The 25702-nt window shown below is 34.9% G+C and overlaps 1 protein-coding gene and 1 long non-coding RNA gene across 4 annotated transcripts in view; both read left to right on the top strand.

The window, feature by feature from the left end:
• LOC149892638 (uncharacterized) overlaps positions 1-25702 on the top strand; it is a 321349-nt gene that overhangs the window by 161232 nt on the left and 134415 nt on the right. The window lies entirely within an intron of this gene.
• Positions 7729-14898, top strand: LOC149892646 (uncharacterized). Of its 2 annotated transcripts, XM_090080064.1 has the most exons (5): positions 7729-7801; positions 11053-13872; positions 14106-14170; positions 14430-14486; positions 14644-14898. In XM_090080064.1, the coding sequence occupies exons 2-4, from the start codon at positions 11082-11084 to the stop codon at positions 14484-14486; spliced, it is 2913 nt and encodes a 970-aa protein (XP_089936190.1). In that variant the 5' UTR covers positions 7729-7801; positions 11053-11081; the 3' UTR covers positions 14644-14898. The 2 variants fall into 2 exon arrangements, with proteins under 2 accessions (XP_089936190.1, XP_089936191.1); XM_090080065.1 differs by lacking the exon at positions 7729-7801 and having other exon boundaries at positions 8416-13872.

Genomic DNA, 25702 nt, shown 5'->3' with positions numbered 1-25702 from the left:
TTATGCAGTCTAAACTTTGTTACATCTATATTTTACGATTAACTTATATTTTATCTTGCCTTTTTGAGCTTTGTGTTCTGTGATGTCAAGCTACATAGTCTAAACATAAAAGAGGAAAACTACGCTAAACTTGCTTTGAAAAACTATTCAAAAACTACCTTTAACAAAGTAGCGAGGCTTTTCATGCACTTTTACTCTCTAACATACCTACATTTGCGCAAAGGATTTTATTTAATTCAATTTGCCTAGTAGATTATTATGTTGTTGGTTTTTTATGCAGCCTAACTTTAGTTTCATCTATATTATGTTTTAGGTTTATCATATATTTTATCTTTTCTTTTTGAGTTTTGAGTTTTGTGATGCCAAGCAACTTAAGCTAAACTTAAAAGTGGAATGCTACGCTAACCTTTCTTTGAAAATCTATTCATAAACTACCCTAGACAAAAGCTAGATTTAAAAGAGGAAAACTACACTATTTTTACTTTGAAAAAACTTTCGAAAACTACCTTAATCGATAGAGATAGCACACGATTTTAAAAAATTGCATATAGTCATCCACTACTTCTGCAGCAAAGTAGCGAGGCTCTTTATGCACTTTTTCTCACTAGTTTGCTTATATTTACGCAAAGGAATTCATTTAATTCAATCCAAACATATATAGAAGATTATTATGTTACGATTTTTTTTTTCTTTTATGCAGCCTAACATTTATTTCACCTACATTTTATTTTACGATTAACTTTTATATTACCTTTCCTTTTAGTGTTTTGTGTTTTGTGATGTCAAGCTACATAAGCCAAACTTTAAAGAGGAAAACTACGCTAAGCTTTCTTTGAAAAACTATTCAAAAACTACCTTAAACAAAGTAGCGAGGCTTTTTATGCACTTTTACTCTCTAACATACCTACATTTGTGCATAGGGTTTTATTAGATTCTAGTAGGTTATTACGTTGTTGTTTTTTTATGCAGTCTAACTTTAGCTTCATCTATATTTTATTTTACGTTTATCTTATATTTTATTTTGTCTTTTTGAATTTTGTGTTTTGTGATGTCAAGCTACATAAGCTAAACTTAAAAGAGGAAAGCTACGCTAACCTTTCTTTGAAAAGCTGTTCAAAAACTACCTTAGACATAATCTAGATTTAAAAGAGAAAGACTACGCTATTTTTGCTTTGAAAAATCTTTCGAAAACTACCTTAATCGATAGAGATAGCACAGGATTTTAAAAAGTTGTATCTAGTCATCCACTTCTTTCACAGCAAAGTAGCGAGGCTTTCTATGCGCTTTTACTCTCTAACATACCTATTTTTGCGCAAAGGATTTTATTTAATTCAATTTAAACATGCCTAGTAGATTATTATGTTGTTGGTTTTTTATGCTGCCTAACTTTAGCTACATCTATTTTTCATTTTACGTTTGTCTTATATTTTATTTTATCTTTTTGTGTTCTGTGATGTCAAGCTACATAAGCTAATGTTAAAAGAGGAAAGCTGCGCTAACCTTTCTTTGAAAAACTATTCGAAATCTATTTTTGAGATAATCTAGATTTAAAAGAGGAACACTACGCTAATTTTGCTTTGAAAAAACTCTCGAAAACTACCTTATTCAATAGAGATAGCACACAAATTTAAAAAATTGTATCTACTCATCCACTTCTTCTTTTTATGGATTTTTACTCTCTTATTTACCCAAATTTGCGCAAAGGACTTTACTTAATTCAACTTAAACATGTCTAGTAGATTATTAAGTTGTTTGTTTTTTATGCAGCCTAACTTTAGTTTCATTTATATTTTATTTTACGTTTATCTGATACTTTATCTTGTCTTTTTGTGTGTTGTTTTGTCAAGCTACATAAGCTAAACTTAAAAGTGGAAAAGTACGCTAACCTTTCTTTGAAAATCTATTCAAAAACTGCCTTAGACATAAGCTAGATTTAAAAGAGGAAGACTACGCTATTTATGCTTTTAAAAAACTTTCGAAAAATACCTTAATCCATTGAGGTAGTGCACGAATTTACAAAGTTGTATCTAGTCATCCACTTCTTCTATAGCAAAGTAGCGAGGCTTTTTATGCACTTTTGCGTTCTAATTTATCTCTGTTTACGCATATGGTTTTTGTTTATTTCTATGTAATGATATACAAAAGAGTATTTTGTTAAAGATTATGCTGCAGGAGCTGCGTAAAAAAACTCTGGCGACCTTTCCTTAAGAAAAAAGCAACTGAAAGACATGTGCGCCTTAGAAAATTCAAATCGCGATTCACCAAATTAAAAGACGAAAAGAACGACCTTTAAAAGCTCTCACTAGACATTTGTGTTTATGATAGGCAATGCAGTTTTTGATTTTATGCAGCCTAACATTTGTTTCATCTATATCTTATTTTACGTTTATCTTATACTTTATCTTGCCTTTTTGAGTTTAGTATTTTGTGATGTCATGCTAAATAAACTATACTTTGCTAATTTTTATTTGAAAAAATATTCAAAAACTACCTGAATTATAAGCTAGATCTAAAGGAGGAAAACTACGCTAACTTTTCTTTAAAAAAAATATTTAAAAACTACCTTAAACATAAGCTATATCCAAAAGAGGAAAACTATGCTAACTTTTCTTTAAAAAAATATTTAAAAACTACCTTAAACATAAGCTAGATCTAAAAGAGGAAAACTACGCTAACTTTTCTTTGAAAAAATACTCAAAAACTACCTTAAACATAAGCTAGATCTAAAAGAGGAAAACTACGCTAACTTTTCTTTGAAAAAATACTCAAAAACTACCTTAAACATAAGCTAGATCTAAAAGAGGAAAACTACGCTAACAATTCTTTGAAAAAATATTCGAAAACTACCTTTAAACATGATTTAGATTTAATAGATGAAAACTACGCTAACATTTCTTTGAAAAAACATTCAAAAACTACCTTTAAACATGATTTAAATTTAATAGATGAAAACTACGCTAACATTTCTTTGAAAAAACATTCAAAAACTACCTTTAAACATGATTTAAATTTAAAAAAGGAAAACTACGCTAACATTTCTTTGAAAAAATATTCAAAAAGTACCTTAATCGAAAGAGATAGCACACGAAATTAAAAAGTTGCATTTAGTCATCCGTTTCTTCTTCATCAAAGTAGCGAGGCGTTTATGCACTTTTTATTCTCTAAGTTATCTCTACTTACGCAAATGGCTTTTGTTTATTTCAATGTAAAACTTTTCAAAAGAGTATTTTGTTAAAGATTATGCTGCAGGGGCTGTGTAAGAAAACTCTGGTGACCTTTCTTTAAGAAAAAGCAACTAAAGTAGATGTGCGCCTAAGAAAATCCAAATTGCGATTCACTAAATTAAAAGACATATACAACAAACTTTAAAAGTGAAACTATTTTTACAAGCGTATTTGGTAAAGATGAAATGTTCTTATGACATTTTAACGTTACGAAAGGGATTTTCTTCTGTTCAAATATTTATTACAATTTAAAGTGTTAAATAATGTTACAGAAACGACCTAAAACGCCTGTTGTATTAATTTAAACGAACAAAATAGATAAAAAAAAAGAAAAACTATCATTAAAAAAAAAAAAGTAAAAAAAGAAAAGAAATAGAAGTTGAGGAAAAATAAAAATAAGAACTTCTAACAAAGAGCTCTTCTTTTTATTTTTCAGATTTTAGATGCTTAATTCCTTGAATGAAAAGTTGAACTGATGACTCACTACTAAGGTTGTTCCTAGCCTTCCGTTCTCAAACTAGGCCATTCTGAGAGGCTGTTTGATTAAGTACCGTTGATAGTAGTATCGCACGTAAGAGACTTCTAAAACTCTGATTATTATTAATTCCTGGAATGAAGAGATGACTTCATACTCACTAACGAGGTTGTTCTTAGCCATCCGTTCTTAAACTAAGCAAAACAGTGAAGTTGTTTGATTAAGTATCACAGTTTGCTGATTTGCACATGCACCATTGCCGAAACTGTGATGCTTGGTTCCTTGATTGGATTGAAGAAGCTCATCACCATGCATTTTACAAGCTGTCCGTTGTTATGTTTTGCAATTCAGTGGTTCTGTTTTGCAATTCATTTTCTGTTTGTTTAAGTATCATCGATGGTGGTGTCGTGCATGCAAACTTTCCGAAACTCTGATGCTTGTTTTTCTTGAATGGAGAGATGAGCTTATACTTTAGGTGACTTTTAAAACTGCAGTAATTAGTGCCTCGAATGGAAAAACGAACTCATTCATTACAGACCAAGGTTGTTCCTGGCCATCCGTTAACATATTAGGCAACAGTACAGCGAAGCTGTTTGTTTTACAAGCTTTTGTCGTTTCGAGAAATCACTACATTAAGCATTCGATGGTGATACACGACTGATGGCCAGGTTCTGATTTTCGAATGAAAAGAAGAGTCGCATCCGACCACCGGTCGGCTTTCGACGCAAAACAGCTGTACACACTCGTCCAACGATCCAGTGACTAACTGTTGCAACGAGAAAGTTAGCTTTATTTGTCGTGCAGATTGTCCGCTTTGACGTAAAATGCTAGAAATTTGCTGAACGCTCGGTTTGCGCCGCCCAAGAGTCATTCTGTTTCTGCGTTGCCAGCGTCTGTCGGCTAAATACAACTGTAGACTCCGCGCAAGCTTTTTCACCGCAAAAGTTGTACAGAGCCACACCGAAGGCTAAAATCGACTTTAAGGTCGAAGGTTAAAATCGACCCTAGAGGTTTGAAAACGACGTCACGAAATTTTCAAGACATCATCGAAGAAAATTACGGCGGCCAGATGCAACTCTTAGTACTAACTCTACTAATCTTAGTACGTTAAGCATTCCAGTCGAGAGATCAGACGTTTTTTCGTCACCTAAGAGACCGGCCGATGCGTTTGCGACGCTGCGGAAAGAAAGAAGATGGCAAACCACAGGGTTGTTACCGTAACAAACCTCCGTGAGTACCTCCATCTCGAGTGGCTTTTGAAGAAACGTTCGTTTTAAACTCAAAGGGATGGTTGTTAAAGCTCACAAACGCCTGGTTAACGATTTTCTAACGGCAGACACCGTGTTTACAATGGATACAGACCGATTAACTGAGCCCAAAGCGCAAGATCTATCAGAAAACTCCTCTAGGTCGATGCAACGAGACGACTAGACACGTGCGTCTAAAGGCATTTTACAATTGAAGGACGCCCCTCGTGGGCCCTTTAACCTTAACACTAAACTCCTGCTTGATATCCTCGTCCCCAGGTTTCCAAACCGTAACCCCAACCCCCTCTAATCCTAACCCCCTTACCCTCTAACTCTCCCCCCTCAAAAAAACAAAAAACATAAAAAAGCAAACAAAACGAAAAAAAAACTTGCTTCCCTCCTCACTTTTAGCTCTAGGATGCAACACCTTTTTGCCGCCCTCCGCTAGAAGGGAGTAGGGAGTAACGAAAGCTTGACATCAAAGTAGCGTTTCGTATGAGATTTGTTTGCCAAAATTTGAGCGTTTTTAAAAAAGCCAAGACTTCGTCAGAGGGGTTTCTTCTTTTCTCCTAAAGCTATCGATCGATTAAAAAGCTCAAAGCAAAGAAATTCAAAACAAAATACAAAAACGGGAAGTTTTAGTTTCTGCACCACAAGCCAAGCACTAGTTCAAACTGGAGATAATAAAAGGAAATCGAATGATCTCACTTCTCAAACCACTGAGCTGCCATTGGTCGGCAGTCTCTTGTTTGGAGACCATTGAGCTGCCATTGGTTGGCTGTTTAATCGTTGCGATTGGTCGGCAGTTTTATCGTTGGAGACCATTGAGAGATATAAAAGGAATTTTTTTTTTGAGCACAACATTAAACGTTAAATCGTTAGATGTTGTTATAAAGGCACCATTAGAATGCGATGTCCTCAAATATTTTCCTCGATATTTTAATAAGTAAACAAAAACAAAACTAAGTCTTGCAACTGGCGAAAACTTTCAATAAGCAAACAAAGCAACAACTTTCCTTTCGAGTTTTTTACATTTTAAACAAAAGACAAACAAAGAAAAAAAAAAAACAAACAAAAACAAAAACAAAAACAAAAAAACAAAACAAAAACAAAACAGAAAAGGGAGAATGAGTGAGTCGACTGATTTCGCTCAACTGTCTTAAACGAGAAGTCATAAACGTTTGCTTGTGCCAGCAAGTTGCAAATTAAGTTGTAAATGAACTGCACCGCAAAAGCTTAACCACAGTTTATTAAGCATATTAAGCCTTTGCTGACATGTTAAGACATTTTAAGCCTTTGCTATTATCATGAGGCTTTTGCTCCACGAGCCAAAAAAGTACGCTAGAGTTGACAAACTGCATCGCGGTCGAAAAGTGTAATTACGCCAACACTTTTATCCGTTTTAAGCATTTCGTTTTCGCACGAACAACAATTAAAGCAGCTCGTTGAGCTTAACGACGTTCGTATTTTTTTTCGAAGCCAAAACTTCGGCTATAAGTAGAATGAAGAGGCACTTCGAAAAACAACAAAGCTGTTCGCAGTCGATAGCAACGAGCGACAACATCTCTGCGAGTCTGGCATCAAGGTAAACAGTTTTTTTTTACATTTTCATTTGTAAGTGCCACTTTTGTGTACATTATGTATTCAAAAATTTCTTGCTGACGCTAGATTTTTCGTTTTCAATGAACAACAGTTGCAACCTCTAGTCGTTTGCTAAAACAGCTTGCTAGGACAACCAAATCAATCATATGTTGTGAAAATTTCTTTTTGTTCAACTGACTAAGGAAGATCGAGCGAACGCTTTTTTTTTTATAACTTGTTTGTATCATATTGCTATTAAGAAAACAGCGTTGTGTATACTAAACGTGACATAATTGGCAATTATCCGTAACTAAAAATAAGATAGAAATTACAAACTTGATACCATATTTTAATTACTCTAACAAAACTAGACGTCATCGCGTGAGAAAATAAATGTTCATAACACATAACCTATTTTTTTGTTTTTTTTTTCTTCTCTTTTTTCCTTTTAATCTCTTTTCTTTCGTCCAAAAAGCGTTTTGATTTTTGCCTCGCCACAAGCGATGAAATCGATAAAAAAACCTGCTCGGACATTCTCAATTCTCAACAACAAAAGCAATCAAAGTTCTAGCTCTCGAGCACGTGCGCCGACAGGTTGATGAAACCGTTCAAATATGCTCGATCGCTAGAATTTAAAGAAAGAAACAAGCCAGAAACAAACCAAAATAAAAAAAACAAAAACAAAAATGGACATCTTTAGAACGCTTAAATTTTATAAAATATTTTCCTCTGCGTTTTTAACCAGCTAAACTGTCGTAAAGTTTTTTCGGTGCAGTTCATTTAAAAAACTTAGTTTTCAACTTTTAAACGTTTTAGACTTCTCGTTTAAGGCAGTCGAAAGAAATGAGTCGACTCACTCTCTCTCTCCCTATTCGGTTTTGTTTTTGTTTATTTGTTTTTGTTTTTTCTTCGTTTGCCTTCGTTTGCCTTTGTTTGCTTTTGGAAAAGTTGTCGCCATGCGAGACTTAGTTTTTTTTTTTTTTTGCTCAAATTGAGCACAAGTGAGTTTCTAGTCTTGAAAGTGTGCAAAGTGTGGGCCAATCTGGTGGCTGGAGTGATGACACGTGAATGCTGGAAATTCCAGACTTTGAGCGGATTCAGCGTACATAGAAAGAAAATGTAGCATTCACGTGGGTCTCTCCTAAGCGTGCCATTGGTCGGTCTGCTGTCCTTAAGTACCCCCCTCCCCCCCCTCAACGTCACGTTTGCTCAACTTTCTCGGTCTTTGGCGCCCAGAGAAAGCTTGAGGAAGGATAAAAAATGGCGAGGTTTCGGTACTGCGTTTTCTGTTTTTCTTATTTGTTTTTGTTTGTTTGCTTGTTTGTTTGTTTGTTTGTTTGTTAATTTTTTTAATTTTTTTTTTTTTGTTTGTTTGTTTCGTTCGTTTGTTTGTTTGTTTGTTTCGTTTGCTTCGTTTGTTTTGTGATGTTTTGTTTTCCCTTCTTGATGGCACAAAACAGAAGCAAACAAGACTTTCGGTTATATTCGGTTATATTCGGTTCAATAAAAGTTTGTTGGTTTCTGCACAACAACAACAACAACCACAACAACAAAAGTCCCTCTGTCCCTCAAAAGCAGTTTCTCCTCTGTCCTAAAGAAGAGCCTCTTTGTAATCGATCTTGTCTGAATGCAGCTCTCCTTTTGCCTACAGGTTTTTATTCCAACCCTTTTGTTGTTGTTAGTGCCATGTTGTTGTTATTGTTATACTCTGTAAAAGCTGTTGTTGCTGTTGTACTTGTTTGTTGTTTCTAAAGACACTGTTGTTGCTGCTGTTAGCGCTGTTAGTAATCACCCACTTGGCTTGTATTTTTGTTTCTTGTTTTTGTTTTTTGTTTTATTTATAAACACTCTCTGAGTAAGTGATGCTGTTGCTGTTGTTGTTGTTACAGTTGCAATGAGTGTTTGTTAATGTTCCCCCACTTGGCTTGTACTTTTGTTTTCTGTTTTGTTTTGTTTTTTTTTGTTTTTGTTTTTTTTTTCTCAACACTCTCTGAGTAAGTGATGCTGTTGCTGTAGTCGTTGTTATAGTTGCAATGAGTGTTTGTTAATGTTCACCAACTTGGCTTGTTTATAATCTATTTTATTTTATCAACACTCTCTGAGTCAGTGATGGTGTTGCTGTTGCTGTTGTCGTTATTATGCTTGCAATGGGAGTTGTTACTGTTCACCCACTTTGCTTGTTTTGTTTTTATTTCTTTATTTTATCAACACCCTTTGAGCCAGTGATGCTGTTGCTGTTGTTGTTGTTATAGTTGCAATGAGTGTTGTTAATGTTCACCCACTTTGCTTGTGTTTTTGTTTTTGTTTATCAACACCCTTTGTGTCAGTGATGCTGTTGCTGTTGTTCTTATTACAGTTGCAATGAGTGTTTGTTAATGTTCACCAACTTGGCTTGTTTATAATCTATTTTGTTTTATCAACACTCTCTGAGTCAGTGATGCTGATGCTGTTGTTGTTATTGTGCTTGCAATAAGTGTTGCTAATGTTCACCCACTTTGCTTGTTTTGTTTGTGCTTTTGTTTTTGTTTATCAACACCCTTTGAGTCACTGATGCTGTTGCTGTTGGTGTTATTATAGTTGCAATGAGTGTTAATGTTCACCCACTTTGCTTGCTTTGTTTGTTTGTTGCTTTTTTTTTTTATCAACACCCTGCGAGTTAGTGATGCTGTTGCTGCTTTTGTCATTTTACTTGTATTTATAGTTGTTACTGTTCAGCCACTTTGCTTGTTTTTTAATCTGTTTTATTTTATCACCACTCTCTGAGTCAGTGATGATGTTGCTGATGCTGTTGTTGTTATTTTACTTGCAATGATAGCTGTTACTGTTCAGCCACTTTGCTTGTTTTGTTTGTTTGTTTGTTTGTTTTTTTTATCAATATCCTCTGAGTAAGTGATGCTGTTGCTGTTGTTGTTGTTATAGTTGCAATGAGTGTTTGTTAATGTTCCCCCCCTTGGCTTGTACTTCTGTTTTCTGTTTTGTTTTGTTTTTGTTTTTTTTGTTGTTTTTTTTCTCAACACTCTCTGAGTAAGTGATGCTGTTGCTGTAGTCGTTGTTATAGTTGCAATGAGTGTTTGTTAATGTTCACAAACTTGGCATGTTTATAATCTATTTTATTTTATCAACACTCTCTGAGTCAGTGATGCTGATGCTGTTGTTGTTATTATGCTTGCAATAAGTGTTGTTAATGTTCACCCACTCTGCTTGTTTTGTTTGTGCCTTTGTTTTTGTTTATCAACACCCTTTGAGTCACTGATGCTGTTGCTGTTGGTGTTATTATAGTTGCAATGAGTGTTAATGTTCACCCACTTTGCTTGCTTTATTTGTTTGTTGCTTTTTTTTTTATCAACACCCTGCGAGTTAGTGATGCTGTTGCTGCTTTTGTCATTTTACTTGTATTTATAGTTGTTACTGTTTAGCCACTTTGCTTGTTTTTTAATCTGTTTTATTTTATCACCACTCTCTGAGTCAGTGATGATGTTGCTGATGCTGTTGTTGTTATTTTACTTGCAATGATAGCTGTTACTGTTCAGCCACTTTGCTTGTTTTTTTTTTGTTTTTGTTTTGTTTGTTTGTTTGTTTGTTTTTTTATATATCCTCTGAGTTAGTGATGCTGTTGTTGTTATTATGCTTTCAATGAGAGCTGTTACTGTTCACCCACTTTGTTTGTTTATAATCTGTTTTATTTTATCAACACTCTCTGAGTCAGTGATGCTGATGCTGATGCTGTTGTTGTTATTATGCTTGCAGTGAGAGTTGTTACTGTTCACCCACTTTGCTTGCTTATTGTCTATTTTATTTTGTCAACACTCTCTGAGTCAGTGATGCTGATGCTGATGCTGTTGTTGTTATTATGCTTGCAATGAGAGTTGTTACTGTTCACCCAATTTGCTTGTTTTGTTTTTTTATTTGTTTTTTTGTTTGTTTTTGTTTTGCTTGTTTTTTTTTATCAATACCCTCTGAGTCAGTGATGCTGTTGCTGTTGTTGTTGTTGTTGTTATAGTTGCAATGAGTGTTTGTTAATGTTCCCCCACTTGGCTTGTACTTTTGTTTTCTTTTTTGTTATGTCAACACTCTCTGAGTCAGTGATGCTGATGCTGTTGTTATTATGCTTGCAATGAGAGTTGTTACTGTTGTAGTTATGTCTGTCATTTGTCCTTGTTAGCAAGTTCTATTTGCCCTCTCTTGCCTTTTTTCAACACAGTTTCTTTCTTTGAGTCATATGGTTGCGAGATCCTCTCAAACTCCATCTCTTTATTTATTTGTTTCTTTTTTTTTTTTTTTTTTCTCATTCTCCTTCTCATAATAGCAATCACTGCTGCCACCATGCATGTAATGCTAGTTGCTCTCATTCTTTTTCATTTGCTAGTGGAAACTTTGTTTCTTCTTGTTGCTCTCTTTTCTTTCTTTTTTCTCTTTTGCAGAGGATTCGAAAAAACACAGCTCTTCCCTGCAGTTGTAAACATTCCAGGATTCCAGGATGCAGGCAGAAGAAAAACACTCTCACTAACTGTCTTCTTTTTTTTAGCATAAACCGTTGCAAACAAACACCTGAACATGTCTTCTTCACAAGAAAACAACACTGTTGTTGCCCCTTCTCCGAACTCTAAAGCGAAAAAAAAGAAAAGAAGGCAGTCACAAGAACAGAGAGACTTAAAGCTCAAAAACAAAGTCAGGGCCGCATTAGTTGCAGCGTGTGGCTCCGTAAACAGGGTTGTACCTTTCTATGGTACCAAGAAGAGGTACGCTGTTAGCTGTCCGATGCCTTTGTGCAAACATTCCTCCACAAGCATTAAAAGACACTTGACTAAAAAAGATCATTCTTGGACTTTGGATGAAGCTTCCATCTTTTACTCTGCAATGGTCAGGAAGTTTCAGCATGCTCGTCTCGAACGCAAGTCCGGCTGTCCAAAACCTTACCCCTGTTTGCAATGTTGGAAGTATTACGACCGACTGGACATACACTTGAAAGAGACTCATTTCTACGATTCCAAGACGATCAAACAAAAGATTGCAGAGGCAAAGCGATACGACAACGACAAGCTCTATGTCCCTCAATTTATTCGACCTGCCTTCTTTGGTATTAAGCCAGTAGCTGAACAAGCGTCTGCATCAGGCTCTGCATCCTCTGCTCCTGGGCCTTCCTCCTCTTTTTCTTCTCCGGTTCTTTCCTCTGATCCTCTTTTAAGCTTGCCCTCATCAGTTGCTGGTTCGTCCGAGGCTCCTTCTGCAAACCACTGCACCTCTGTAGAAAACAAAGAGCTGAACACCGAATCCGTCCTAGACTCTGATTTTAATTCCTTAAAGCACTTGGTTTCCAACTCCTCCGTCTTGACAGAAGATAAGAGACTCTTGTTTCAGCTGGACAAAGATGCTTTTCACTTTTATTACCAGTCAGCAGATGAGCTCTTCAGAGATTTTGAAAAGTGGCTTGTGGTAGCCAACAACAACACTTTGTCACAAGCAAAGATCTACAAAAATGCAGTTGTTGAAATATTGACATGTTGTGACAGCACGCTGACGCTGCACCCGAACGCTCTCACCAATTCCAACGTTTTGGAGGATAGATACTTTTCCATGCACTTTAAAAACATTCAGCTCAATTCCAAGCTGAGTGAACTTGACCAAACAAAAGCCATGTCTTGTCACACGTTGTACAACCGCCTTGTCTACCTTTGTCTCCTGTTTCGTTTCAGTGAAGCCAGGAATGTCTATTTCGGACTTTCTCATGAGGCCATCCGACGTTTGCGCTGCAAGGTGGAGGAGTTACAAAAAGTGCTGAGGCCCTTTCGTTCTTTGAGGAGGAGCCTTGTGAAAAGCAAAAAATGCATCAACATCATCAATGTCAGTTTGCTGAACGAATATGGCAAGTCTGCATACGTAAGACAGTTAGTGGAATCGATTAGAAAGCCGTCTCTTACACCGACTAGAGACAATGCTGTGTCTCTACGAAACCATCTTCTGCTCTCTGTCACTGTAATTAACAGTTTAAGAAAATCTAACATTGCTCTTTTAAACATTAGAGACTACATGGCTGCTGAGAAGAGTGAGTGTGGATATTGCATTGTGCAAGAGCGCTACAAAACAGCATACAAGTACGGAGCCAAAAACATTCTAGTGCCGAACGACTTGAAAGTGTTGATCGATATTTATTTGCTGAGATACAGAGACCTTCTTGTCAACGACTCTCACTACATGGCTGCAGACACCAAGACTGTTTTGGAGTTGAGCGACTGCTACAGGCCCCTTTTTCCATCGATGAGACCCAACAAAGACGAATGTGTGACACTCGGTGCAACTAGAGTGCCTGTTTACCAGATGGGTTCCTCTGCTATCTCCTCTTGCCTGACGTCCTGCTTCAGAAAAAGCCAAGTAAACATTCCCATGAAGCGTCTTACTCCCACTTGCATTCGCGGTTCGATAGCCACTTACTTTGCCAACAACAGCAAAGAAGATCGCGAGCGGTTTGCTACACTCTACATGAAGCACAGCAGGAACACAATGGATAGCTTTTATGTGTCCCAGTGGAACGCTGCAGAGGAGTTGCGCTTTGCCCTGGGCATCGGACAGTCCTTCGGAGTCATAGAGTCTTTGACTGTTGAAAAGTCTGAGAGACCACCAAAGAAGGAGAAGGATGTGATGGACTGGCTCCAAACTAATGCAGAGGAGTACGGTTTTCATGAGGTTGAGGACATCTTTGAGGAAGATTTAGACTCCGGTTCTGACTCTGAAGAATGTGCTGCTACTTTCAGCTGTACCACAGTGGTTCCGTTTTCTCCAGCTGTAGAAAACAATGTTCCTTTAGAGGATAGCAACGACCATGCCGTAGATTTCTTGTGTGAACCTACCTCAACTCCTGTTTCGTCTGTTCCATCTGAACAAACAATCGCTGGTCCAGTTCTTGAACTATCCCCTGCTCTTGCACAACTAGTTCCTAACGAACAAGCTGTTTGTATGGATGTAGATCAGACTCTAGCTGTTCCTGTTGGCACAGCTTGTTCTCCTCTTGCATTAACATTATTTCCTGATGAACCGGATTTTATTGAACACCATGCAAAACTTTCTCCAGTTTACTTTAATGAGCAAGTGGTTGCCAAACCTGTTTCTGCTTCTCCTTCTCAGCAAGTCGCTTTCTGTCCTTCAAAAGAGGTCTTTTCTGTTCCTCTGACTCCTAGCCTTGTTGCTTTTCAGCAAACATTGGCCAAACCCAGTTTGTTTCTTTCATCTGATCCAGTTTCAGCTGTTCCTGTCCAACAGGCTGGTACTGTTCTTGCAAAGCAGCTCTCACCTTATGCTGTTCAATCTGTTGGTAGCCTATTTAGCCAAAGTCTTGCCTCTACATCCAGAGGTAAATTCTTTTTGATTTTTGATTTTTGATTTTTATGCAAATCTCAACACGCTTTCAAAAAATGAAAATGCCCAAATCAACTCCTTGCCCTATTGTTATTGTTAGAGCTGTAAAAAAAACAAAACAAAACAAAAAAACAACACAGAAGTGTGTATGTATTTGTTGCAGGACTAATTCTGTGATTGCTTAAATGTTTATACAAGTGAATGATACTAAAACTGATTATGTTTTAGAAGTAAAAGATCCAAGAAGAAAAAAATCAAGTTGGAAATGCCATCTTTCACTCAAGAACTCATCGGTAATGTAAAACCTAATTTATACAAAGATATATAAACACAAACCTCTTCTTGCACAATTTCAGATGGTTAACTGTTAACAAAAACTAGCCATCATTGCTAAGTGCACTTTTAGAAAGTTGTGTCTACCCGATTTCTAATGATGAAGTTAGAAACATCACCGTTAGAAATCATGCACAGCTTGTTATCATCTCTAACACTTAGAAACTGTTGATGGTTTTTATGAATTAGAAAAATGAACATGGTTTTATTTTATTTCAGGATCAACTCAGCCAAGAACAAAGGAAAACAAAGCAGAAGTTAGCCAATGCCATTTAGGTAATCTTTCAAAAACCAGTTATTGCTATCAGTGCAAACAATAAGGTCAACAAAAAAAAATAAATAAAAAAACAGAATAAATCTTGTCTTACTTCAGAACCAAATGAATATTTGATTTAATCACTTTGTGTTATGACTTGAGTTTGTAAAATTTTAGATGAAATAGTTGAAGAGCTGAATGCTTGCCCTGGCCACAACGAATGGTTCAACACCAGAAGTTTTCCACGATGTGCAGCTTTGGTGTTGGCATACATCTTGCAAGACGTGTTTACAGATGTAAGCTCAAGTTGCTCGTACAAAGATTACCTTGGCATCTTGGCAAATCATAGCAGTGACAAGCTCATTCATGTCTTGCAAAAGTACTCCTACCAAAGCCATATTAAAGACAAAATTAAAAACATGAAGCTAAAAATTCAAAAAGAGGGTAGTTTAGAAAAGTTTGTTCAATATGGCAATATCGTGAAACCATTTATGTAGTTTAGATAAGTTTGTTCAGTTTGGCAATAAAGATGGGCCTTTTGTGTAGTTTGTTTTATCTATGCTTTTGCAAATATTTTTATCTGTTTCGCTAAAGACATAATAAACAAGAAGTTCTGTTAAACTGTTCTCACATTTCTTATTTAAAGATAGTTCAAACTTTTTTTTATCTTTAAAAAAAAAAAAAAGAAGTCGTTTTGTTATTCTGTGAAAACTTTTAATAGAGTTGCATTTAGAATTACTTCTGATGTTTTTAAGAGTTTGTTAAAAAGCAAAATAATATTTCCTGTGATGTTAAACTGCATAAGTGAAATTTAAAAAAGGAAAACTGCTCCAACCATTTTTCGGAAAAAGAAATCAAAAAGTTCCTTATTTTAAAAGATCTAGACATCCATTTCTTCTTCAGCAAAATAGCGAGGCTTTTTTATGAACTCTTACTCTCTATTTTTTCATATCTTTACACAAAGGATTTTGTTTAGATCAATGTAAACATACATAGAAGTATATTATGTTTTTTTTTTTTTTTTTGTTTTTATGCAGTCTAACTTTTGTTTCACTTCTATTTTATTTTACGTTTATCTTGTATTTTATCATGCCTTATTGGTTTTTGCGTTTTGTGATGTCAAGCTGCGTAAGCTAAACTTAAAAGGGGAAAACTACGCTAACTTTTCTTTGAAAAAATATTCAAGAAGTACCTTAAACGAAAGAGAAAGCACACGAATCTTGCCATCCAATTCTTCTTCTGCAAAGTAGCGAGGCTTTTTATGTACTTTTGCTCTCTAATTTATCTCTATTTACGCAAAGGGTTTTATTTCAATGTAAACACGTATAAAAGAATACTTTGTTAAAAATAATGTTAAAGGAGTTGCGTAAAAAAAAACGTCTGAATAAAGTTTCTTTACAAAAAAAACAACTAAGAAACAAGCGCGCCTAAGAAAAACCAGATCGCGATTCACTAAGTCAAAAAACGAAAGAAACAAAGTTTAAAAGGTCTTTCTAGACAACAAATTCTATTTTTGGCAATGCAGTTTTTGTATTTATGCAACCTAACTTTTGTTTGACTTCTATTTTATTTTACGTTTACCTTGTATTTTATCTTGCCTTTTTGTGTTTTGTGATGTCAAGCTACATAATCTAAACTTAAAAGAAGGAAACTAGGCTAACTTTTCTAGTAGAATATTATGTTGTTGGTTTTGTATGCAGCCTAACTTTAGTTTCATCTATATTTTATTTTGCGTTTATCTTATATTTTATCTTGTCTTTTTGAGTTTTGTATTTTGTGATGTCAAGCTACATAATTTAAACTTAAAAGAAGAAAACTAGGCTAACTTTTCTTTGAAAAATTGTTCAAAAACTACCTTACACCGATAGAGATAGCTCACGAATTTAAAAAGTTGCATCTATTCATCTTCTTCTTCAGCAAAGTAAAGCTTTTTATGCACTTTTACTCTCTAACTTACCTATATTTGCGTAAAGGATTTTATTTAATTCAATTTAAACATAACTAGTAGAATATTATGTTGTTGGTTTTGTATGCAGCCTAACTTTAGTTTCATCTATATTTTATTTTGCGTTTATCTTATATTTTATCTTGTCTTTTTGAGTTTTATATTTTGTGATGTCAAGCTACATAAGCTAAACTTTAAAGAGGAAATTTACGCTAACCTGTCTTTGAAAAACTATTCAAAAACTACCTTTAACAAAGTAGCGAGGCTTTTTATGCGCTTTTACTCTCTAACATACCTATTTTTGCGCAAAGGATTTTATTTAATTCAATTTAAACATGCCTAGTAGATTATTATGTTGTTGGTTTTTTATGCAGCCTAACTTTAGCTACATCTATTTTTCATTTTACGTTTGTCTTATATTTTATTTTATCTTTTTGTGTTCTGTGATGTCAAGCTACATAAGCTAATGTTAAAAGAGGAAAGCTGCGCTAACCTTTCTTTGAAAAACTATTCGAAATCTATTTTTGAGATAATCTAGATTTAAAAGAGGAACACTACGCTAATTTTGCTTTGAAAAAACTCTCGAAAACTAACTTATTCGATAGAGACAGCACACAAATTTAAAAAATTGTATCTACTCATCCACTTCTTCTACAGCAAAGTACTGAGGCTTTTTATGCACTTTTATTCTCTAACATACCTATATTTGCGCAAAGGATTTTATTTAACTCAATGTAAACATACATAGAAGAGTATTGTTACCCGTTTGTTTTATGCAGCCTAACTTTAGTTTCATCTATACATTATATTGCGTTTACCTTATATTTTATCTTGCCTTTGTTAGTTTTGTGTTTTGTTATGTCAAGCTTCATAATCTAATCTTAAAAGGGGAAAACTGCGCTAACTTTTCTTTGAAAAAGTACTCAAAAAGGACCTAAATCGATATAGATAGCTCACAATTTTAAAAAGTTGCATATAGTCATCTTCTTCTTCAGCAAAGTATCGAGGCTTTTTATGGATTTTTACTCTAACTTTCCTATATTTGCGCAAAGGACATTATTTAATTCAACTTAAACATGCCTAGTAGATTATTATGTTGTTGGTTTTTTATGCAGTCTAAACTTTGTTACATCTATATTTTACGATTAACTTATATTTTATCTTGCCTTTTTGAGCTTTGTGTTCTGTGATGTCAAGCTACATAGTCTAAACATAAAAGAGGAAAACTACGCTAAACTTGCTTTGAAAAACTATTCAAAAACTACCTTTAACAAAGTAGCGAGGCTTTTCATGCACTTTTACTCTCTAACATACCTACATTTGCGCAAAGGATTTTATTTAATTCAATTTAAACATGCCTAGTAGATTATTATGTTGTTGGTTTTTTATGCAGCCTAACTTTAGTTTCATCTATATTATGTTTTAGGTTTATCATATATTTTATCTTTTCTTTTTGAGTTTTGAGTTTTGTGATGCCAAGCAACTTAAGCTAAACTTAAAAGTGGAATGCTACGCTAACCTTTCTTTTGAAAATCTATTCATAAACTACCCTAGACAAAAGCTAGATTTAAAAGAGGAAAACTACACTATTTTTACTTTGAAAAAACTTTCGAAAACTACCTTAATCGATAGAGATAGCACACGATTTTAAAAAATTGCATATAGTCATCCACTACTTCTGCAGCAAAGTAGCGAGGCTCTTTATGCACTTTTTCTCACTAGTTTGCTTATATTTACGCAAAGGAATTCATTTAATTCAATCCAAACATATATAGAAGATTATTATGTTACGATTTTTTTTTTCTTTTATGCAGCCTAACATTTATTTCACCTACATTTTATTTTACGATTAACTTTTATATTACCTTTCCTTTTAGTGTTTTGTGTTTTGTGATGTCAAGCTACATAAGCCAAACTTTAAAGAGGAAAACTACGCTAAGCTTTCTTTGAAAAACTATTCAAAACTACCTTAAACAAAGTAGCGAGGCTTTTTATGCACTTTTACTCTCTAACATACCTACATTTGTGCATAGGGTTTTATTAGATTCTAGTAGGTTATTACGTTGTTGTTTTTTTATGCAGTCTAACTTTAGCTTCATCTATATTTTATTTTACGTTTATCTTATATTTTATTTTGTCTTTTTGAATTTTGTGTTTTGTGATGTCAAGCTACATAAGCTAAACTTAAAAGAGGAAAGCTACGCTAACCTTTCTTTGAAAAGCTGTTCAAAAAATACCTTAGACATAATCTAGATTTAAAAGAGAAAGACTACGCTATTTTTGCTTTGAAAAATCTTTCGAAAACTACCTTAATCGATAGAGATAGCACAGGATTTTAAAAGTTGTATCTAGTCATCCACTTCTTTCACAGCAAAGTAGCGAGGCTTTCTATGCGCTTTTACTCTCTAACATACCTATTTTTGCGCAAAGGATTTTATTTAATTCAATTTAAACATGCCTAGTAGATTATTATGTTGTTGGTTTTTTTATGCTGCCTAACTTTAGCTACATCTATTTTTCATTTTACGTTTGTCTTATATTTTATTTTATCTTTTTGTGTTCTGTGATGTCAAGCTACATAAGCTAATGTTAAAAGAGGAAAGCTGCGCTAACCTTTCTTTGAAAAACTATTCGAAATCTATTTTTGAGATAATCTAGATTTAAAAGAGGAACACTACGCTAATTTTGCTTTGAAAAAACTCTCGAAAACTACCTTATTCAATAGAGATAGCACACAAATTTAAAAAATTGTATCTACTCATCCACTTCTTCTTTTTATGGATTTTTACTCTCTTATTTACCCAAATTTGCGCAAAGGACTTTACTTAATTCAACTTAAACATGTCTAGTAGATTATTAAGTTGTTTGTTTTTTATGCAGCCTAACTTTAGTTTCATTTATATTTTATTTTACGTTTATCTGATACTTTATCTTGTCTTTTTGTGTGTTGTTTTGTCAAGCTACATAAGCTAAACTTAAAAGTGGAAAAGTACGCTAACCTTTCTTTGAAAATCTATTCAAAAACTGCCTTAGACATAAGCTAGATTTAAAAGAGGAAGACTACGCTATTTATGCTTTTAAAAAACTTTCGAAAAATACCTTAATCCATTGAGGTAGTGCACGAATTTACAAAGTTGTATCTAGTCATCCACTTCTTCTATAGCAAAGTAGCGAGGCTTTTTATGCACTTTTGCGTTCTAATTTATCTCTGTTTACGCATATGGTTTTTGTTTATTTCTATGTAATGATATACAAAAGAGTATTTTGTTAAAGATTATGCTGCAGGAGCTGCGTAAAAAACTCTGGCGACCCTTTCCTTAAGAAAAAAGCAACTGAAAGACATGTGCGCCTTAGAAAATTCAAATCGCGATTCACCAAATTAAAAGACGAAAAGAACGAACTTTAAAAGCTCTCACTAGACATTTGTGTTTATGATAGGCAATGCAGTTTTTGATTTTATGCAGCCTAACATTTGTTTCATCTATATCTTATTTTACGTTTATCTTATACTTTATCTTGCCTTTTTGAGTTTAGTATTTTGTGATGTCATGCTAAATAAACTATACTTTGCTAATTTTTATTTGAAAAAATATTCAAAAACTACCTGAATTATAAGCTAGATCTAAAGGAGGAAAACTACGCTAACTTTTCTTTAAAAAAAATATTTAAAAACTACCTTAAACATAAGCTATATCCAAAAGAGGAAAACTATGCTAACTTTTCTTTAAAAAAATATTTAAAAACTACCTTAAACATAAGCTAGATCTAAAAGAGGAAAACTACGCTAACTTTTCTTTGAAAAAATACTCAAAAACTACCTTAAACATAAGCTAGATCTAAAAGAGGAAAACTATGCTAACTTTTCTTTAAAAAAATATTTAAAAACTACCTTAAACATAAGCTAGATCTAAAAGAGGAAAACTACGCTAACTTTTCTTTGAAAAAATACTCAAAAACTACCTTAAACATAAGCTAGATCTAAAAGAGGAAAACTACGCTAACATTTCTTTGAAAAATATTCGAAAACTACCTTTAAACATGATTAGATTTAATAGATGAAAACTACGCTAACATTTCTTTGAAAAACATTCAAAAACTACCTTTAAACATGATTTAAAATTTAAAAAAGGAAAACTACGCTAACATTTCTTTGAAAAAATATTCAAAAAGTACCTTAATCGAAAGAGATAGCACACGAAATTAAAAAGTTGCATTTAGTCATCCGTTTCTTCTTCATCAAAGTAGCGAGGCGTTTATGCACTTTTTATTCTCTAAGTTATCTCTACTTACGCAAATGGCTTTTGTTTATTTCAATGTAAAACTTTTCAAAAGAGTATTTTGTTAAAGATTATGCTGCAGGGGCTGTGTAAGAAAACTCTGGTGACCTTTCTTTAAGAAAAAGCAACTAAAGTAGATGTGCGCCTAAGAAAATCCAAATTGCGATTCACTAAATTAAAAGACATATACAACAAACTTTAAAAGTGAAACTATTTTTACAAGCGTATTTGGTAAAGATGAAATGTTCTTATGACATTTTAACGTTACGAAAGGGATTTTCTTCTGTTCAAATATTTATTACAATTTAAAGTGTTAAATAATGTTACAGAAACGACCTAAAACGCCTGTTGTATTAATTTAAACGAACAAAATAGATAAAAAAAAAGAAAAACTATCATTAAAAAAAAAAAAGTAAAAAAAGAAAAGAAATAGAAGTTGAGGAAAAATAAAAATAAGAACTTCTAACAAAGAGCTGTTCTTTTTATTTTTCAGATTTTAGATGCTTAATTCCTTGAATGAAAAGTTGAACTGATGACCCACTACTAAGGGTTGTTCCTAGCCTTCCGTTCTCAAACTAGGCCATTCTGAGAGGCTGTTTGATTAAGTACCGTTGATAGTAGTATCGCACGTAAGAGACTTCTAAAACTCTGATTATCAATTCCTTGAATGAAGAGATGACTTCATACTCACTAACGAGGTTGTTCTTAGCCATCCGTTCTTAAACTAAGCAAAACAGTGAAGTTGTTTGATTAAGTATCACAGTTTGCTGATTTGCACATGCACCATTGCCGAAACTGTGATGCTTGGTTCCTTGATTGGATTGAAGAAGCTCATCACCATGCATTTTACAAGCTGTCCGTTGTTATGTTTTGCAATTCAGTGGTTCTGTTTTGCAATTCATTTTCTGTTTGTTTAAGTATCATCGATGGTGGTGTCGTGCATGCAAACTTTCCGAAACTCTGATGCTTGTTTTTCTTGAATGGAGAGATGAGCTTATACTTTAGGTGACTTTTAAAACTGCAGTAATTAGTGCCTCGAATGGAGAAACGAACTCATTCTTTACAGACCAAGGTTGTTCCTGGCCATCCGTTAACATATTAGGCAACAGTACAGCGAAGCTGTTTGTTTTACAAGCTTTTGTCGTTTCGAGAAATCACTACATTAAGCATTCGATGGTGATACACGACTGATGGCCAGGTTCTGATTTTCGAATGAAAAGAAGAGTCGCATCCGACCACCGGTCGGCTTTCGACGCAAAACAGCTGTACACACTCGTCCAACGATCCAGTGACTAACTGTTGCAACGAGAAAGTTAGCTTTATTTGTCGTGCAGATTGTCCGCTTGGACGTAAAATGCTAGAAATTTGCTGAACGCTCGGTTTGCGCCGCCCAAGAGTCATTCTGTTTCTGCGTTGCCAGCGTCTGTCGGCTAAATACAACTGTAGACTCCGCGCAAGCTTTTTCACCGCAAAAGTTGTACAGAGCCACACCGAAGGCTAAAATCGACTTTAAGGTCGAAGGTTAAAATCGACCCTAGAGGTTTGAAAACGACGTCACGAAATTTTCAAGACATCATCGAAGAAAATTACGGCGGCCAGATGCAACTCTTAGTACTAACTCTACTAATCTTAGTACGTTAAGCATTCCAGTCGAGAGATCAGACGTTTTTTCGTCACCTAAGAGACCGGCCGATGCGTTTGCGACGCTGCGGAAAGAAAGAAGATGGCAAACCACAGGGTTGTTACCGTAACAAACCTCCGTGAGTACCTCCATCTCGAGTGGCTTTTGAAGAAACGTTCGTTTTAAACTCAAAGGGATGGTTGTTAAAGCTCACAAACGCCTGGTTAACGATTTTCTAACGGCAGACACCGTGTTTACAATGGATACAGACCGATTAACTGAGCCCAAAGCGCAAGATCTATCAGAAAACTCCTCTAGGTCGATGCAACGAGACGACTAGACACGTGCGTCTAAAGGCATTTTACAATTGAAGGACGCCCCTCGTGGGCCCTTTAACCTTAACACTAAACTCCTGCTTGATATCCTCGTCCCCAGGTTTCCAAACCGTAACCCCAACCCCCTCTAATCCTAACCCCCTTACCCTCTAACTCTCCCCCCTCAAAAAAACAAAAAACATAAAAAAGCAAACAAAACGAAAAAAAAACTTGCTTCCCTCCTCACTTTTAGCTCTAGGATGCAACACCTTTTTGCCGCCCTCCGCTAGAAGGGAGTAGGGAGTAACGAAAGCTTGACATCAAAGTAGCGTTTTGTATGAGATTTGTTTGCCAAAATTTGAGCGTTTTTAAAAAAGCCAAGACTTCGTCAGAGGGGTTTCTTCTTTTCTCCTAAAGCTATCGATCGATTAAAAGCTCAAAGCAAAGAAATTCAAAACAAAATACAAAAACGGGAAGTTTTAGTTTCTGCACCACAAGCCAAGCACTAGTTCAAACTGGAGATAATAAAAGGAAATCGAATGATCTCACTTCTCAGACCACTGAGCTGCCATTGGTCGGCAGTCTCTTGTTTGGAGACCATTGAGCTGCCATTGGTTGGCTGTTTAATCGTTGCGATTGGTCGGCAGTTTTATCGTTGGAGACCATTGAGAGATATAAAAGGAATTTTTTTTTTTTGAGCACAACATTAAACGTTAAATCGTTAGATGTTGTTATAAAGGCACCATTAGAATGCGATGTCCTCAAATATTTTCCTCGATATTTTAATAAGTAAACAAAAACAAAACTAAGTCTTGCAACTGGCGAAAACTTTCAATAAGCAAACAAAGCAACAACTTTCCTTTCGAGTTTTTTACATTTTAAACAAAAGACAAACAAAGAAAAAAAAAAACAAACAAAAACAAAAACAAAAACAAAAAAACAAAACAAAAACAAAACAGAAAAGGGAGAATGAGTGAGTCGACTGATTTCGCTCAACTGTCTTAAACGAGAAGTCATAAACGTTTGCTTGTGCCAGCAAGTTGCAAATTAAGTTGTAAATGAACTGCACCGCAAAAAGCTTAACACAGTTTATTAAGCATATTAAGCCTTTGCTGACATGTTAAGACATTTTAAGCCTTTGCTATTATCATGAGGCTTTTGCTCCACGAGCCAAAAAAAGTACGCTAGAGTTGACAACTGCATCGCGGTCAAAAAGTGTAATTACGCCAACACTTTTATCCGTTTTAAGCATTTCGTTTTCGCACGAACAACAATTAAAGCAGCTCGTTGAGCTTAACGACGTTCGTATTTTTTTTCGAAGCCAAAACTTCGGCTATAAGTAGAATGAAGAGGCACTTCGAAAAACAACAAAGCTGTTCGCAGTCGATAGCAACGAGCGACAACATCTCTGCGAGTCTGGCATCAAGGTAAACAGTTTTTTACATTTTCATTTGTTAGTGCCACTTTTGCGTACATTATGTATTCAAAATTTGTTGCTGACGCTAGATTTTTCGTTTTCAATGAACAACAGTTGCAACCTCTAGCCGTTTGCTAAAACAGCTTGCTAGGACAACCAAATCAATCATATGTTGTGAAAATTTCTTTTTGTTCAACTGACTAAGGAAGATCGAGCGAACGCTTTTTTTTTTATAACTTGTTTGTATCATATTGCTATTAAGAAAACAGCGTTGTGTATACTAAACGTGACATAATTGGCAATTATCCGTAACTAAAAATAAGATAGAAATTACAAACTTGATACCATATTTTAATTACTCTAACAAAACTACACGTCATCGCGTGAGAAAATAAATGTTCATAACACATAATCTATTTTTTTTGTTTTTTTATTTCTTCTCTTTTTTCCTTTTAATCTCTTTCTTTCGTCCAAAAAGCGTTTTGATTTTTGCCTCGCCACAAGCGATGAAATCGATAAAAAACCTGCTCGGACATTCTCAATTCTCAACAACAGAAGCAATCAAAGTTCTAGCTCTCGAGCACGTGCGCCGACAGGTTGATGAAACCGTTCAAATATGCTCGATCGCTAGAATTTAAAGAAAGAAACAAGCCAGGAACAAACCAAAATAAAAAAAACAAAAACAAAAATGGACATCTTTAGAACGCTTAAATTTTATAAAATATTTTCCTCTGCGTTTTTAACCAGCTAAACTGTCGTAAAGTTTTTTCGGTGCAGTTCATTTAAAAAACTTAGTTTTCAACTTTTAAACGTTTTAGACTTCTCGTTTAAGGCAGTCGAAAGAATGAGTCGACTCACTCTCTCTCTCCCTATTCGGTTTTGTTTTTGTTTATTTGTTTTTGTTTTTTCTTCGTTTGCCTTCGTTTGCCTTTGTTTGCTTTTGGAAAAGTTGTCGCCATGCGAGACTTAGTTTTTTTTTTTTTTTGCTCAAATTGAGCACAAGTGAGTTTCTAGTCTTGAAAGTGTGCAAAGTGTGGGCCAATCTGGTGGCTGGAGTGATGACACGTGAATGCTGGAAATTCCAGACTTTGAGCGGATTCAGCGTACATAGAAAGAAAATGTAGCATTCACGTGGGTCTCTCCTAAGCGTGCCATTGGTCGGTCTGCTGTCCTTAAGTACCCCCCTCCCCCCCCCCCCCTCAACGTCACGTTTGCTCAACTTTCTCGGTCTTTGGCGCCCAGAGAAAGCTTGAGGAAGGATAAAAAATGGCGAGGTTTCGGTACTGCGTTTTCTGTTATTCTTATTTGTTTTTGTTTGTTTGCTTGTTTGTTTGTTTGTTTGTTTGTTAATTTTTTTAATTTTTTTTTTTTTTTGTTTGTTTCGTTCGTTTGTTTGTTTGTTTGTTTCGTTTGCTTCGTTTGTTTTGTGATGTTTTGTTTTCCCTTCTTGATGGCACAAAACAGAAGCAAACAAGACTTTCGGTTATATTCGGTTATATTCGGTTCAATAAAAGTTTGTTGGTTTCTGCACAACAACAACAACAACAACAACAACAAAAGTCCCTCTGTCCCTCAAAAGCAGTTTCTCCTCTGTCCTAAAGAAGAGCCTCTTTGTAATCGATCTTGTCTGAATGCAGCTCTCCTTTTGCCTACAGGTTTTTA

This window comes from Hydra viridissima, unplaced genomic scaffold (assembly GCF_058129835.1).
Source record: "Hydra viridissima isolate aposymbiotic clone 2 unplaced genomic scaffold, HvirCarnegie_v1 scaffold_2, whole genome shotgun sequence".
NCBI lineage: Eukaryota > Metazoa > Cnidaria > Hydrozoa > Anthoathecata > Hydridae > Hydra > Hydra viridissima.
Note: the sequence above shows the minus strand (reverse complement) of the source record. Positions and strands in the feature narration are given on the sequence as shown.